This window comes from Cicer arietinum, chromosome 6 (assembly GCF_000331145.2).
Source record: "Cicer arietinum cultivar CDC Frontier isolate Library 1 chromosome 6, Cicar.CDCFrontier_v2.0, whole genome shotgun sequence".
NCBI lineage: Eukaryota > Viridiplantae > Streptophyta > Magnoliopsida > Fabales > Fabaceae > Cicer > Cicer arietinum.
This window is the reverse complement of record NC_021165.2, coordinates 52,588,930-52,604,696: the sequence shown is the minus strand read 5'-3', so window position 1 is coordinate 52,604,696 and position 15,767 is coordinate 52,588,930. Positions and strand designations below refer to the sequence as shown.

The 15,767-nt window shown below is 30.2% G+C and overlaps 1 protein-coding gene across 1 annotated transcript; it reads left to right on the top strand.

The window, feature by feature from the left end:
* Nucleotides 1-2,174: 2,174 nt before the first annotated feature.
* Nucleotides 2,175-8,471, top strand: LOC101497499 (alpha-farnesene synthase-like). Its single transcript, XM_004514501.3, is given in 8 exon segments — nt 2,175-2,297; nt 4,338-4,544; nt 4,546-4,609; nt 5,130-5,532; nt 6,666-6,887; nt 7,003-7,141; nt 7,283-7,537; nt 8,181-8,471. Coding segments are annotated over 8 exon segments (1,704 nt in total).
* Nucleotides 8,472-15,767: the final 7,296 nt, after the last annotated feature.

Sequence of the window (15,767 nt, the reverse complement as noted above, 5' to 3'; positions counted from 1 at the left end):
TAGCTACCTTTTACAAACATTTTTTCAAATTTATAACTACAACGGTTTTACATTGTTGCAAAGTTAAAACCGTTCTTGTAGACATTTTTTTAATTAAGGAACGACAACACTTTATAACCTTTGCAAAAAAGAAAATATTTATAAAAAAAAAGCAGTATTGTAAATTATAGTATTTCAATAAAAGTAAAATATTATTATTGTAATACTATAATAAATTTAAAAATATAACAATTGCGATAATACAAAGATGTTGTAATACTATATAAAGTTAAAGTTCATTGTCCTATGGTGGTCAACATAATTCTTGAATTTGGAATAAGGAACTCAAAAAATTAAAAGTGCATCAATAAGATTAAGAATACCCAATTAAGAAAATAATATGCACAAGAATGCAACTAAGTTTCATAATTTTAGGTAGTCATACTTCGTAACGCAGTTATAATTTTGTGTTACCTAGAATCAAATTGAATTTTTATAGTAAACTAAGAAGCATCAATTCAGTCATTTCAAGATAACTACAAAGTTAATTTTAGAGTAATGCTAAAGAAAAAACCCTAATCGATACCGAGAGCGATGCAGAAACCGTAATCAATGCAGAGTTGCAAAAAAAGGAGAGAAGTCTTGCAAGTCACAAGAAAAACTCTAATTGATGTTCATTCACAAACTTCCTTCACTAACACTTATTTTCCCCTTTTTCATTCGGAAACGAGGTCGAACGAGAGAGAAAAGATGGTACTTGCAAGAGGGAAAAGGCAGAGTTAGACGAATTCACTATTTTGCACGAGATAGTAGAGAGGATTTGTTGAGAAAATACTTGTGCTGAGAGAGTTTGCAAAAGAGAGATATGATTTGCTGCGAAAAAAGATTTGTGCAAGAGAGAGTTTGCTGAAAGACTTTTCGCTTCTTGCGAGAGAGAAGAAAAGATTTTGCTAACAAGATAAGAAGCGCACACGGTAATGAAATATTTGAGAAATTTTTAAACATTGGCTACGAGAACGGTTTTATTAAAATCTAAACAAGAACAATTATTAAATGTTGCAAAAATATATCAGTAAACAACGAAAACGGTTCTGAGTTGTTGTTGTAGAAATTATAAAATTTATAGTTCTACTACAACAAAATATAAAAACCGTTTTCTATTTGACTCTACGAGAACAATTTATTTTACCATAAAAAATTAGACGTTGACGTGACACCAAAATGTTGTAGTGTGTTTACAATACTATAAAAATGTTCCTCCACAAAAAATGAGTTCAAAAAGATTATATTTATGTCCATATTTTTAATGACTTTTATCTTGAACATATGACATTTAAAAAATTCATATTTGATTCATCCCAAGTTAAAAAACTCAATATATATTTGTGCGGATGAACTTTTAATAATATTCTAAACATGTTTGCAAAAATCATTCAAAAATTTAAACGTTGAAGTATGTTTCATTTCAGCAAAGACTAAAACAATTTGTAGAGTAATTTTGTAGAGACTAAAAATACTTTTTTTTTTTATAGTGACTAAAAATGTGATTATATTTCATCATCTTGGTACGGTGTTGTTTGATTTCAAATCTTATTGCGGTATTTGTTTATTCAAATTGATATATTAGCATTGATCCATTACAAACTCAATCCATAGTTTTGGCGTCGCCAACATTACAAATTTGAAGATATACTTTTTTTAAAATACTTTAAATTTGTCATATTTGTAGTTATTTTACCGTTATATACTATTAACTTTTTGATCGCAGATTTATTAACCTTTTATTTAATAACTTCGATTTTTAATTTTATTCTCGATCGATGTATTTTATCAATTTAAATAAATAAATAAATAATTCTTTAATAAAAAAAAGAGACGCCTAGCATTACAGAACGGAGAGGGAAACCAACAAAAGTTAATTATTTCAGTTAACAAGAAATTGACGAATATTTCACGTAAACATGGGGTTATACTATGATATCGAACTTAATGTGAACACGTTGCTAATGTGTAATATGTAGGTATATATATCTCTATCATATATTAAATATTTATTATGGTTTTTGTCAAATCAAAGGAACAGATATTGAATGTTACGTTAGTGTGGTTTGGCCTATAAAAAGCGAGTACAAGCTTTGGCTAGCTAAGCCTACAAGACCAGGAATACATGAGGGCTTAGGCAAAGAAGCAAAGATATGACGATGTCGAGCAGCACAAATCAGTCAGAGGAGAAGGAGCTGGACATGCGAAGAACTGCAAATTATAAACCCAACATATGGAAACACGACTTTCTGCAGACTCTTGGCACTCCATATGATGTCAGATATTGCATCTATTATTTATCTTTATTTTTTTGTTAATCTACTACAATTTAGGTTACATAACACAAATAATATCCTTAATTTTCATTATTAATTATTATTATCGGTAAGTAGCAAAGATAAAAAATTCAAATATAATATATAGACATAAATATAATTTTAATTTTTTATCTTTTACTCAATATATCCTTAGTTTTAAAAAAAAAGTCACTAAATTATCCTACCTTCAACAATATATATTAAAATGCTCTATCTTTTTACTCCGCATCCATGCCCACCTTAATTAAGAATAATTATAATTAAAAAAAGAGTTAAATTATTTTTATTTATTAGATTTTGAGAAAAATTAGGAGAAGATTGTTAATAAAATATAATTAGTGGCTAATTTATTTGCAAAATAGGAGAGAGTTGTTAAAATAATATAAATTTATCTACAGAAAAGAGTTATTAAAATAATATAACACGTTATTTATTTTAACATATTTACTCAACCACATTTTTTTTCTTCAATTTAATGTATTTTATTAATATAATTTTGTTTTTTTTTTAATATTTTTATTATTTTTAATTTATTAAATTAACAATTATTCAATTGTTAAAAAGAAAAATAAAAAAAATTAAAACCTTGTACATCGAGATGCAACTCTTACTGTGTCAAAAAAAAAATTATATTGAAGGTAGTCGCAAGGCAAGAATGCGACCTCCTAAAAGTTGAAAAAACTAAGATATTTTGATATATATTTTTCAAGATGAAGTATTTTGGTGACTTTAAAAAAAAAATAAGGATATATATATATATTTCGTTTTGATTCTCTATTTATTTTTTTATTTATAATTTTCATCTTTCAACATTTATAAGCGATAAATTTAGTCATTTACACAATCATAACAAAAACTACAACAACATTTGGTCATTAAAATCATTTCTATTAATTTGTGTAACAAGAACACAAGAAACGATGCACACATAGCATGTCACATTGACATATTAGACTCAAACATACGTTACGATAACCCAACAACTACAATTCATCTCATAAAAATAATTCTACTAATAAAATACATCAATTATAGATCTTAAATTACTGCAATATACAACTTAATATCTATATCAATTAGTATATTTATTAACATATGTCATTGTTAGGTTTTAGTCATAATTTTTCACAACCGATTTTCACAACCACACAACCCACGCGTATCTCATAGACTTATATAATTTGGTTTTCACAACTTTGTCACAATCAATAATTATTATTATTTTTTAAACATAAATAATTTTTTCTTTAGTTCTACTTTTGACTTTTAGGCCACCCTTTTGTACTCATCCATACAAGAATAGGGAGAAGATAATGAGAAATGTAGAATTACAAGAGTAATTTGGATATTTTAAAAAAAGTACAAATATAAAAAGATTTGGATGACCATGTGTGAATGATTTGCACATGGCCTCCAATGCACCAACAAAACTCCGCCACCTGATGCCCCCCACTCGCCTCTATCACACATATATATATATATATATATATATATATATATATATATATATATATATGGCCTAATTAAATTTTGTCTTTACAGAAGGCCCTAATTAAATCTCGTTATTTAGAATTTATAAAATATACTTCAACTGATAAATGTCGATATTATTAAACTGAATATCATAATTTGAGTTCAAACATATGACCTAGTTGTGTGCAAATTTTTTTATTGTCAGATTGAATACCATTTGTAAGACACACACAATAGAGAGATGTTGTCTAAATTACAACTACAATTCTATTGCAAATACTTTAAAATTAGCATTATTGCGCTACGGTTTTCTTGGCCTTCTCTTGGCACATCTTTAGCTTTTAGTTGTGCTTTATTAATATATTTTGTCTTTTCAAAAATTAGTGTGTTATAAACCACAATTTAACACCATAGTCGAACAATTAAAGAGCTTATGCAATGTTAATTAACTTTGAAGATTAGTTAGTATAATATTTATATTAATAATAACAAAATAATAATATTTAGTGGCATATTTTTGTGCAGAAAGAAGAATTTGCTATGCAGTTAAACAAGCTAGTGGCTCAAGTAAAATGCCTTTTTGTTAAAGAGTCGGACATTTTGCATAAATTACAGTTGGCTGATTGGATTCAAAAACTAGGCCTTGCTAATCACTTTGGGAAGGAAATTGACGAGTTTCTTCAAACTATATTTGTCTCTCACCAAAACAAAAAAAACTTTGGTGATGTGCAAAAGACTGTATTTTTCTGCACTATGCTTTAGGTTTTTAAGACAGCATGGATATGATGTGTTTCCTGGTAACTAATTATCTCTTAAGCCTCTTTCGTATTGTAAAAAAAAAAAAAAAAGGGTTAATTGCAGTTTTGGTTCTTCTATTTTGATTGAATCGCGAGTATAGTCCCTCATTTTGTTTCTCCTCAGTTTTGGTCCTCAAACAAAATTTTGGTCCAAAACTTGATGAAATTCCATTTTTTAACGTCGTACTACACCATTTATGATCATAGATTTCATATACAATTGTTGCACATGAGATCTTGAGGCATGATGTGACTTAAATAAATGCAAAATAATGAAATTTCATCAAGTTTTGGACTAAAATAATGTTTGAGGGACCAAAACTGGGGAGAAATAAAATGAGGGAGTACTTTTGCGATTCAGCTAAAATAGGGGGACCAAAATTGCAATTAAGCCAAAAAACGAGCTTAAGCTATATATTATAAGTTAATTTTATTGTCTAAGTTTCATCGTCTAATTTTTTATATATGGATAAAATTAATCGCAGCCTACGGATTAATTTTTAGTTGTTTATGAATTCAGATCGTCTAAGTAACTACATAGATGTGAAAAAGGGTATAGTGGTAGAGAAGGATCACCTATGTTTTAGTGATGCTAAAGATATTATGGAGCTTCTTGAGGCCTCACATTTGGGCTTAGAAGGTGAGCAAATCTTGGATGAACTCAAAAAATTAGCAACAACTTGGCTCAAAGATTGTTTCACTTCAAGTGCTATCAACATAAAAGAGTTTAACGTTGATGTTGAAAGAGTGGTCCATGCGTTGGAGCTCCCTTCCCATTGGAGAGTGCCATGGTTTGGTGTGAAATGGCACGTGAAGCATTTCCAAACTGAGAAAGACATGGACCCTGATTTGCTTGAATTAGCAAAATTAAACTTTAACATAACGCAGGTCAAACTTCAAAGGGAGGTCAAGGAATTGTCCAGGTACATATATGTCTTTTTAGCCACAAAAGAATATATATATATTTTATAGCCACAAAAGAAAATGTATCAGTAGTTAAATTATAAAAATAAGTATTTATTGAATTATTTAAAAATCTTAGATGAATATTTATTAATTAGAGTTGTCAAGTAGATAAATTTACTTAATCCGCTCTAACATGAAGAATTTGATTAAATGAATGGGTCAAATCGATCATACCCACTCTTTTATTGGATTGTCACTCGTTAAAGCTGATCTATTTAATATGAGTTATGCAAGTTAATTGACTGGTTTGATTCATTTTTCTTTTGATATTTTTTTTTTAATTTTTTTTATAATATGTTTTTATTTTAATTAATTAATAACTTTAAAAAAAATTTACAATCTAAAAATACCCAAAATCATCACGCTAACCACAATAGAGAGTAAAATATCAAAAACAAAAATCGATCTCCATTGAAGATTAAAATTAAGTAATGGAAATATATATATATTTATAAAACTTACCATAAAAAGGATGTCTTGCTCAATTGATGGCTAAAATTGTAGGTTTTTCAGTTAGTGCAATAATAATAAGTACTAGAAAAGAGTCATTATTGAATCATCGTAAATTTGTTTTTAATAATTGTTTTTAATAAATTACTTTTATCTTTTTTAGTACTAGTGGACAACTCGTAGCCTACCTACTCGATCTTACTCCATTTTTAATACGAGTCAAACGGATTGAGTCAAACAGATTCATTTATTTTTTAACCTCTTTTTTAAGGTCTGATTTATAGTAAAATGTAAGTCAAATTATCTGATTCGTTCGAACAACCTATTTTAAAAACTCTAATATTTATGCAAGAGTTTTACTTTTCCACTTTCAGTTATTCATTTTACATTTATGAACATAAAATTTTACAATAAAGAATATCAAATATATTTTTATTCACGGTAAAATTTAAAACATTTTGTTTTTAGTTTTTATGAAATGAATACAACCGTTTTAATCTCAATTAAATTATTATGAAATCAATTTTAATTTCTACAGGTAAATCAACGTATATATTTTTTTTACAATATTAGAAAAAATTACTCAACAGTTCAACATTTTATTTCAGAGTATTATTTAATATTTATAATTTGTTTTTAGGTGGTGGGAGAAACTTGGATTAAAAAAAGACTTCAACTTTTCACGAAATAGGTTGGTTGAAAGCTTCATGTGTGCAACAGGGGTTGCTTTTGAGCCCAAATATAAATCTTTGAGGAAATGGCTGACTAAAGTGATTATTTTGGTACTATTGATAGATGATGTTTATGACATATACGCCTCTTTTGAAGAACTCAAGCCGTTTACAACGGCATTAATTCAGAGGTTTGTTTCTTAGTAACTATACTAAATAGTTTTAAATTACAGTAACTCAATTGTAGTTGTAATATTAATTATTGATTTTGACGTCATGGTAAATGATGATTTGCTTAATGCACAGATGGGATGCAAAAGAACTTGAACTTCCAGAGTACATGACAATTTGCTTCAATGCACTTCAAGATGTCACAAATGAAATTGCATATGAAATTGCAGGAGAAAATAATTATAATATGGTGTTACCTTACCTAAAGAAGGCGGTACTAATGCTTAATTAAAATAACCACTAATATCTTCTCTTTTTTTTTTATCAAAAGAAAAAATCATAGAAAGAAAGAAATTAATGAATGAATCAATTGTTCCTTATTATATGTAACATTTTATCTTCCACAATTTCATAGTGGATGGAGTTTTGCAATGCGTTATACGTGGAAGCAAAGTGGGACAAAACGGGATATATTCCATCGTTGGAAGAATATCTAAGCAATGCATGGATTACATCTTCGGGGCCATTAATTTTGCTTCATTCATATTTTGCCACAACGTATGAATTTCAGTTAACAGATGAGATTGATAATTTTTCACACATATATCAAGATCTTGTCTACAATGTATCTCTCGTTATTCGGTTGTGCAATGATCTGGGGACCGCAGAGGTAACTTTTTTTTTTTCATAGAATAAATTTTATTTTTTCACCTTCATCTTTATTGTATATTTCAATTTATTTTTATTTTGAAACAGTTTCTGATGTTGCAAAAATTATTCCTTTTTTCTGATTTTAAATAAAAAATATTAGGAGTTTTGTTTTGGAAACTCTGTTAAAGTTATAGAATTTCTATGACATGTCATTTTCATTTATAATGTGACATCCTATCCTAAGCTTAGAGTTATAGAATTTCATGGATTAGAAACTCTGTTAAAATCATTATTAAATTATAGTTCAATTAACAAATGTCAATATTGTTAATTTAAATATTTTATTGTGAATTCGAATTTGAGATATCGCACAAATGTTAATTAGCCTAAAATTCATTGATTACATGTAAGCTTAATTTTTCCAAATTCATTATTTTTAGTCCAAATAAAAAATGGTGCATTATAAAAAATACTCCCAAATTGAATTGCAAATAAAAATTCTAAAATTTGTGAAATAGATAGTCTAAAATTCTAGATTTACAAATAAGTAGACTTAAATTTTATTTCAATTAAAATATGAGATAAAAGATTACAAAAGTAAAAATTAACTTTTCATTTTCCTATAAATATTGAGTGTTAATATATAATTTGATATTCAATAGGCCGAAAGCGAAAGGGGAGATACTGCTTCGTCAATTGCATGCTATATGAATGAAAATGATGTTTCAGAGGAAGAAGCAAGAAAACATATCCAAGACATTATAAACAGTGCATGGAAAAAGATTAATGGACAATGCTCCACAAGACTAGTGGCTTCAATGGAACCATTTCTTAATCAAGCCAGAAATGCAGCACGTGTGGCCCACACACTTTATCTAAATGGCGATGGGTTTGGTATTCAAGATCGAGATATCAAAAAACACATTTTATCACTACTTGTTGAACCCTTCTAGTTTTTCTTTAGATAATTAGATAAATAAAATATAATTTCCTTTTAAAGTTGCTTATGGTCAAAAAATTGTGGCGATAAAGTTTTAAGACAAGTCATGCAAGTATGTGTTGTTGTATTAATTCAAATGTTAATGCTTTAGTCATGTAATTAATTGTTAGTTATCTTTTGTATAAGTTAGTTAGTGAATTTGTAGTAAGCTTGTTGAGGTTGTAAGCCAGCTGGTAACAACATAAGCTCATGTCCAAGTTTAAGTCGATGAAGCTTAGAGCGTCAAGCCAACACTTTAAATACTAAGGCTTTGTGTAATCATTTACAATGAATAAATTTCATAATATTTCCTTCAATTCACTATGCGAAAAAAATCTATTTTACAACGTTTTTTTAAGTCATTTACAGCGTTTTTTTATAAAAAAATAAGCGATGTAGTATCTAGCGCTGTAAAAAGATACAATATTTTTTAAATTATAAAAAGCGCTATAAAATAGGTAGATATATTGCGCTGTAAATTGTGCATTCAATAGATGCATTATTATGCACCTATTACAACGCTTTTTTGAAGAAGCGTTGTAAAAGGTGCAAACAATAGATGCATTATTATGCACCTATTACAGCGCTTTTTTGAAAAAGCGTTGTAAAAGGTGCAAACAATAGATACATTATTATGCACCTATTACAGCGCTTTTTTGAAAAAGCGCTGTAAAAGGTGCATTCTTATTTTAGTTTTATTAAAAAACATTGTAAATGGAATTTTTAAAAAGCGTTTTTTGATTTTTTATGTCATTTTTTTAGAAAGCGCTGTCTTTTAATTTTTTTTCCAAAATCATTTTCATTCAGAATTAGTTCACAACAAAACAGAACTATATAACTTTATAATTTAACTTTATAACTTTACATATTTACACAATCAGTTCACAACATATTCATATATATATTCACATATTGACAACAACACAGAACTATATACATATTCATATAACTACATATTCACAACTTTTCAAATATGCCATATTCATATACATATAACTATCAGAACTACACATAACATAACTACTATATATTCATATAATTATCCCTTACAACATGTCATTTCCGAGCAAATCAAATAATTTTCATTTCAATCACATACTAACACCAGTCTTTTTTTATTTCAATTAGATCTCTTTCAGAGTATGTTGGACTGGAATTGTCAAAGTATTGTGCGATATAAAAATTGAACATAAATAAGTTGGAATCAAATATATACATAGTTTAGGTGTTCTAAGAGATGAAAAGATATGTAAAACTTCATTCTCTTAACAGAAGTTTTCAAAAAGCTTATTTTAAAATTCATCCCCATGATCGCAACGAATTGTTGCAATACAAAAACCTTTTTCATTTTGAACTTATTTGTAGAAGGTAGTAAAATCTTTACATGACTCGTCATTATGTTTAAGAACTTTTACCCATGTTCACCTAGAATAATCATCAACAATAATGAATCCATACTTTTTACCACATATAGTGGAAGTCTTTACAGGGCCAAATAAATTAAAATGTAAAAGTTTAAGTAGTCTAGAATTGGAAACAACATTTTTAGAGGAAAAATATGATTTTGTTTGTTTTCCTTTCTGACATACCTCACAAAGAACATCTAATTTGTATTTAAGATTTGACATGTCCTAATCTTTTATTGCCAGATCAGTTGCTCATCATTTACATATATAAGACACTTTACTTCTTCTGTTTCCAAATTAGATAAGTTTATTTGTAAATATTTTTTTTCCTTTGGTCAAAAAATAGTATTGATCCATTACTTTGAATTATTTACTTACAAGACTTATGATTGAAAAGAACGTCATAACCATTGTTGCTTAATTGGCTTATGCTTAGTAGGTTGTGCATTAGTTCTTTTACTGGTAAACCACTTTTAATAAAGGGTAGAGAACCATTACCTATTGTGATGTGCCCAATGATCTTACCTTTCTGATGACCTCCAAAACCTACGAATCCTTTGTTCTTGAGGGTTAGATCTTGGAACATAGACTTTTTTCCCGTCGTGCGCGTCCATTGTCCAAGTACCATGACCGGTGTTTTAACTTTGTTGTTAAGGATATTTGCAAGATAAATTATTTTATTATTAGGTACCCATATTTGGTTGGGTCCTGATTTGTTAGTTTCGAAAGGTGTCTTTTCTTTCCATGTTTTTTTGCATAGGACAAGTTCTTTTATTGTGACCTTTATTTAAGCAATATATGCAAGCAGTATCATGTAAATTAACCTTAGGAGTTTTCTCTGGTTCTTTAAAACCAATACCATGTTTATTGTTTCTGATAACATCATAGATCATAAAGACTAGTTTGCTTCTATCTATGCCATTTGCAAGAAATTTCTGAAAGGCTTTTTCATACTTAATAGAGTTATAGACTCTATCCGCTTAAATTGTTGGAACAATTTCTTTCAAAGATTTTCTCTTTTTAGGTTTTCAAAATCCTTTTTAAGAGAACTATATTTATTAATTAAGATGTCATGAGATTTTTAAGAGATTTTGGTTTTGAAGAAACTTTGTGATTCTTGTTGAGAAAATTATTTAACATATCTATAATTTCGTTACGAGATAGGTAAGATAATACCTCAATTTCTTCATCAAAATACTCATCGTCAGAATCATATTCAAAATGTGTATCTACCATCAAAGCCATGTTTGCACTCTCTTCATCTTCGTTAAATGATTCATTAGGGTCATCCCAAGTAACCATAAGACATTTATTCTTTGCCTTGAAGTATTTTCTTTGGGAATTTCCCGTCTCAAGTTTAAGACATTCTGATTTGAAATGTTGTGGCTCTTTGCATTCATATCAAATGATTCTTTTCTTGTTTGATTTTTCATCTCTTCTCTACTACTTTTTGGACCATCTGAAATCTCTTTAGTCTTTTTGTAAAGTATTTGTTCTTGTTATTCCACACACGCTAGATTTTCCTTGAGATGTAAAACAAATATTCATCATTTGAGTCTTCACTCTAATGGTCTAATCTGATTTCCTCTAAGACTTCAGTAGCTTGTAGGGCCTTGGAGTTAACCTTATTCCCTTAGGACTTAAGAGCTAATGATTTGGGCTTCTTCTTGGGTTCATCTTCAACCAGTTCAATCACATGGGATTTGAATGAACTCATCAGCTCTTTCAAAGGCAATTTTGTAGATCTTTAGCCTCTTGAATTGTTGCTACTTTTGGTCTCCATTTGTTGGGAAGACTTCTGACCATCTTTATGACGTGGTTAGAGGTAGTGCAACTCTTTTGGAGAACCTTCAATCTAGAAAACATTTTCTCAATATCTTCATCTTCTTTCATTTGGAAGAGTTCATACTTCTTGATAAGTAGATTTGCCTTAGCTTCCTGTACCTACTTATTTTCTTCATAGTTGAGAACCAAAGCATCAAATATGCTCTTTGCTATTTCTGGATTTATGATGCATCTTGTATTGTTTCTTTTGATCAACACCACCAGGGTCTTTGTGAGCTTATAAGCCATCTTCGACTATGTCCCAAAGTTCATGATCATGTGAGATGTATAAACTTCTGAGCTTGTTTTTCTAGTACTTGAATCTTTCTCCCTCAAACAGAGGAGGCCTTTTAATGTTTCCAATTGTAAATTCATCACCAAAGTTAGTCATAATAACATAGATCTTTACTCAAACACAATTAAGTGCTCAGCTTTGAGATCATGCTTTGATGCCAATTGTAGAACGAGAAACACAAGAAAGGGATAGGGTTTGAATTGTGTTTTATTTTTAAAAAACGTTTCAACAAGATTAAAAAAAAGTGATGAAAAAGAGAAAATAAAGCATAAACACGGAACAACACAACCAATTAATCGTGGTTTACCCCCAATAGTTAGCTACATCCAATTTCTTCAATTGAATGATTTAATCCATTAATTCACCAATTGAATCACACTTCCATTGATCACATTCTAGTCAAATGGAATATATTCAAGTCTTCTAAACTTTTTAGCTTGGTACAATCAAGCTGTTGAAGAATGCAACCACTATCGAGCTATGTTACAAAAGAGTAAGTTTATGGATTTTCTGAATACTCTCATAAGAAGGTGCTTACAAAATTTTATTTTTAAAAACTATTTCTCAATACTTAGATAAAACAAGCGCCAAAGAACAATAGTGTTTTAAATTGTTCCCACAAAAAACTTGATCTGGAAACTGCACAATTAAACAAAACATTAGTGTTTTAAATTGTTCCCATAAAATAATTTTGTTATCATCAAAAAAAGTACGAGTCATTATTCTTCAAATCAAGATAGTTCTAACATTATTATTTTGAGGTATTTGCTCCCATTGCAAGGCATGTGACCATTAGGCTAGTTGTGTCACTAGCTTGTAGTAGAAGCTAGCCATTATTCCATTTATATGTCAATTCAACCTTTTTAAATGGTCCATTTGAAGAAGAAGTCTATGTAAGACAACCACCTGGGTTTGAAGCAAAAGGAAATTATTTCATGGTGTATAGGTCGCGTAAAGTCCTGTGTGGGCTAAAACAAGCTCCTTAGGCCTGGAACAAAAGAATAAATATTTTGAAATGTGCAATATAGTATGGTGTGTATGTAAGCTACATGAAATAAGAAATGAAATTGTTAGTATGCTTTTATGTTTTTGATCTTCTAGTAACAAGAGACTCAATAGGTGAAGTAGAAGAATTCAAGAAGTTGGGGTTTGGAATGACTAAATTAGGTGAATTGGCTTATTTCCTAGGAATGGAGTTCTTGAAAAATAAAGATAGAATTATCCTATATCATACAAAGTATGATTTAGATGTGTTACAAAAGTTCAACATGAGTGAATGTAATAGTGTTGCAACTCTTACTAAGACAAATTAGAAACTAGAAGAGTTGACTAGGGAAGAAAAGGTACATCCTACCATGTTCAAGCAATTGATTGGATCACTCAAGTATCTTTGTAATAGTAGGCTTGACTTTAATTTTTCAATTGGCATGCTAAGTAGGTATATGAATCAGCCTAAGTGTAACACCCCGATTTTCAAAGCGAGGGTGTATTTTTTTTTTTGAAAGAGATTAAACTAAAACAGAGATATAAACAAGGAAATGTCTTTGGATAAATAATTGAGTCATTATAATTTACAAGCAACGGAAAATTTTCTCCAAATATAAATCCAAAGCATTTACACAATAACAAATGGTACATGGAACCCATTCAAATAAGATGTCAAACTGACAATATTAGTATAAGTACAGTTTTCCAAATCAAAATACTCCAACCCAAAAAGAAGGACGTCTAGTCCCTATACATCAACCTAATCTGATCATCCTACCAAAAACTATATACCCTGAGTGATCTCCACGCGCCCCGTGAGATCCTCCTAACGTAGCTGCAGTCAAGCATTCTCATCCGTAGGGTATGAACCAGTAGGATCGTCTTGGCTCTCATCTGAGGGCAAAACCCAGATTTCCACAATAGTTGTAAAGGGTCACCAACCGAAATTAACAGATAACACATAACATTTAAGTTTTAAATGCACAAAATAACCTTTCAACTAAGCATGCACCTAAAAGGATTTTCCATATGCTAAAAGTTCATAAATTGCTTGCCAATTAAAAATGAAATCAAAATGAAGTTCTCAAATCATCAAGTAATACATAACTGACCAAAGCATTGATAAATCAATTGAACAATCGATTATCTAACTGAAAATAAGGACTTCTGCTGAGCCAATCGATTGCCAAATCGATTTGGTCAGTTCTGCTGAGTTCCTGCATGACCAAATCGATTTCTAAGTCGATTTTGTCAGTTTTGCTGAGTCCCTGTGTTGCCAAATCGATTTCCAAATCGATTTTGGCAGCTTTGCTGAGTTCCTGCCTCTCTGCCAATCGATTTCCAAATCGATTTCTTAAAAGATTTTGAAAGACATATTTATACAATCGATTGGCAAATCGATTAGGTTAAAATAGTGAACTTCCTGCAACTCATCCAATCGATTGGGAAATCGATTTCCCTGCTTATTCTTCCAAAAATACTTAAACTAATTCAATCACACTCACACATAACTCCAAAACTTAACACTTAGCCAAACCCAGTTAATCAATACATAACACTTAGCAATTCCAACACAATTACCACAACAATTCCAATTCAAACCACTCAATCATATACTTGATTCAAACACGACTCGTGTGCCAAGCACCCTAATGCAATGCGTATATGCCAAAATGCATGGACTCGGAATTCCAAACCAAAACCCTCCTCGAAGAGCCGTAAATCATAATTGTACCGCCTATCACAGGCCAAAGTACCAATTACCGAGGTGCCACCTATCACGGGTCAGCACGATTTACTAAAATGCGTAAATCATAAACGTACCACCTATCACGGGTCAGTACAGTTTACCGAGGTGTCACCTATCACGGGTCAACACGATTTACTAAAAGAAAAAGCGGAAATCGTAAATGTACCACCTATCACGGGTCAGTACAGTTACCATGGTGTCACCTATCACGGGTCAACACGATTTACTAAAAGAAAAAGCGGAAATCGTAAATGTACCACCTATCACGGGTCAGTACAGTTACCATGGTGTCACCTATCACGGGTCAACACGATTTACTAAAAGAAAAAGCGGAAATCGTAAATGTACCACCTATCACGGGTCAGTACAGTTACCATGGTGTCACCTATCACGGGTCAACACGATTTACTAAAAGAAAAAGCGGGAATCGTAAACGTACCGCCTATCACAGACCAGTACTGTTTACCGAGGTGCCACCTATCACGGGTCAGCACAATCCACCAAAAATGTAAATCGTAAATGTACCACCTATCACGGGTCAGTACAGTTACCATGGTGTCACCTATCACGGGTCAACACGATTTACTAAAATATAAATCGCAAACGTACAACCTATCACGGGTCCGTACAATTTACCAAGGTGCCACCTATCACGGGTCAGCACAATTCACCAAAAATATAAATCGTAAATGTACCACCTATCACGGGTCAGTACAGTTTACCGAGGTGTCACCTATCACGGGTCAACACAATTTACCAATGAAATGCATGAGCATACACAGACTCCATTCACAACAATCGTTAAGCAAATGCAGATATTAAAAGATTCCCCATTTTTAATACCCATTTAACTTAAACGACTTTCAAACAACATTAATTAAATAAGTCATTAAGAGATTCCCCGTTCTTAATACCGATTTAACTTAATGATTTTCAAAACAAAACATTAAGTAACCGAGACATTAAGAGATTCCCCATTCTTAACGCCCAGTTAACTTAAACGATTTT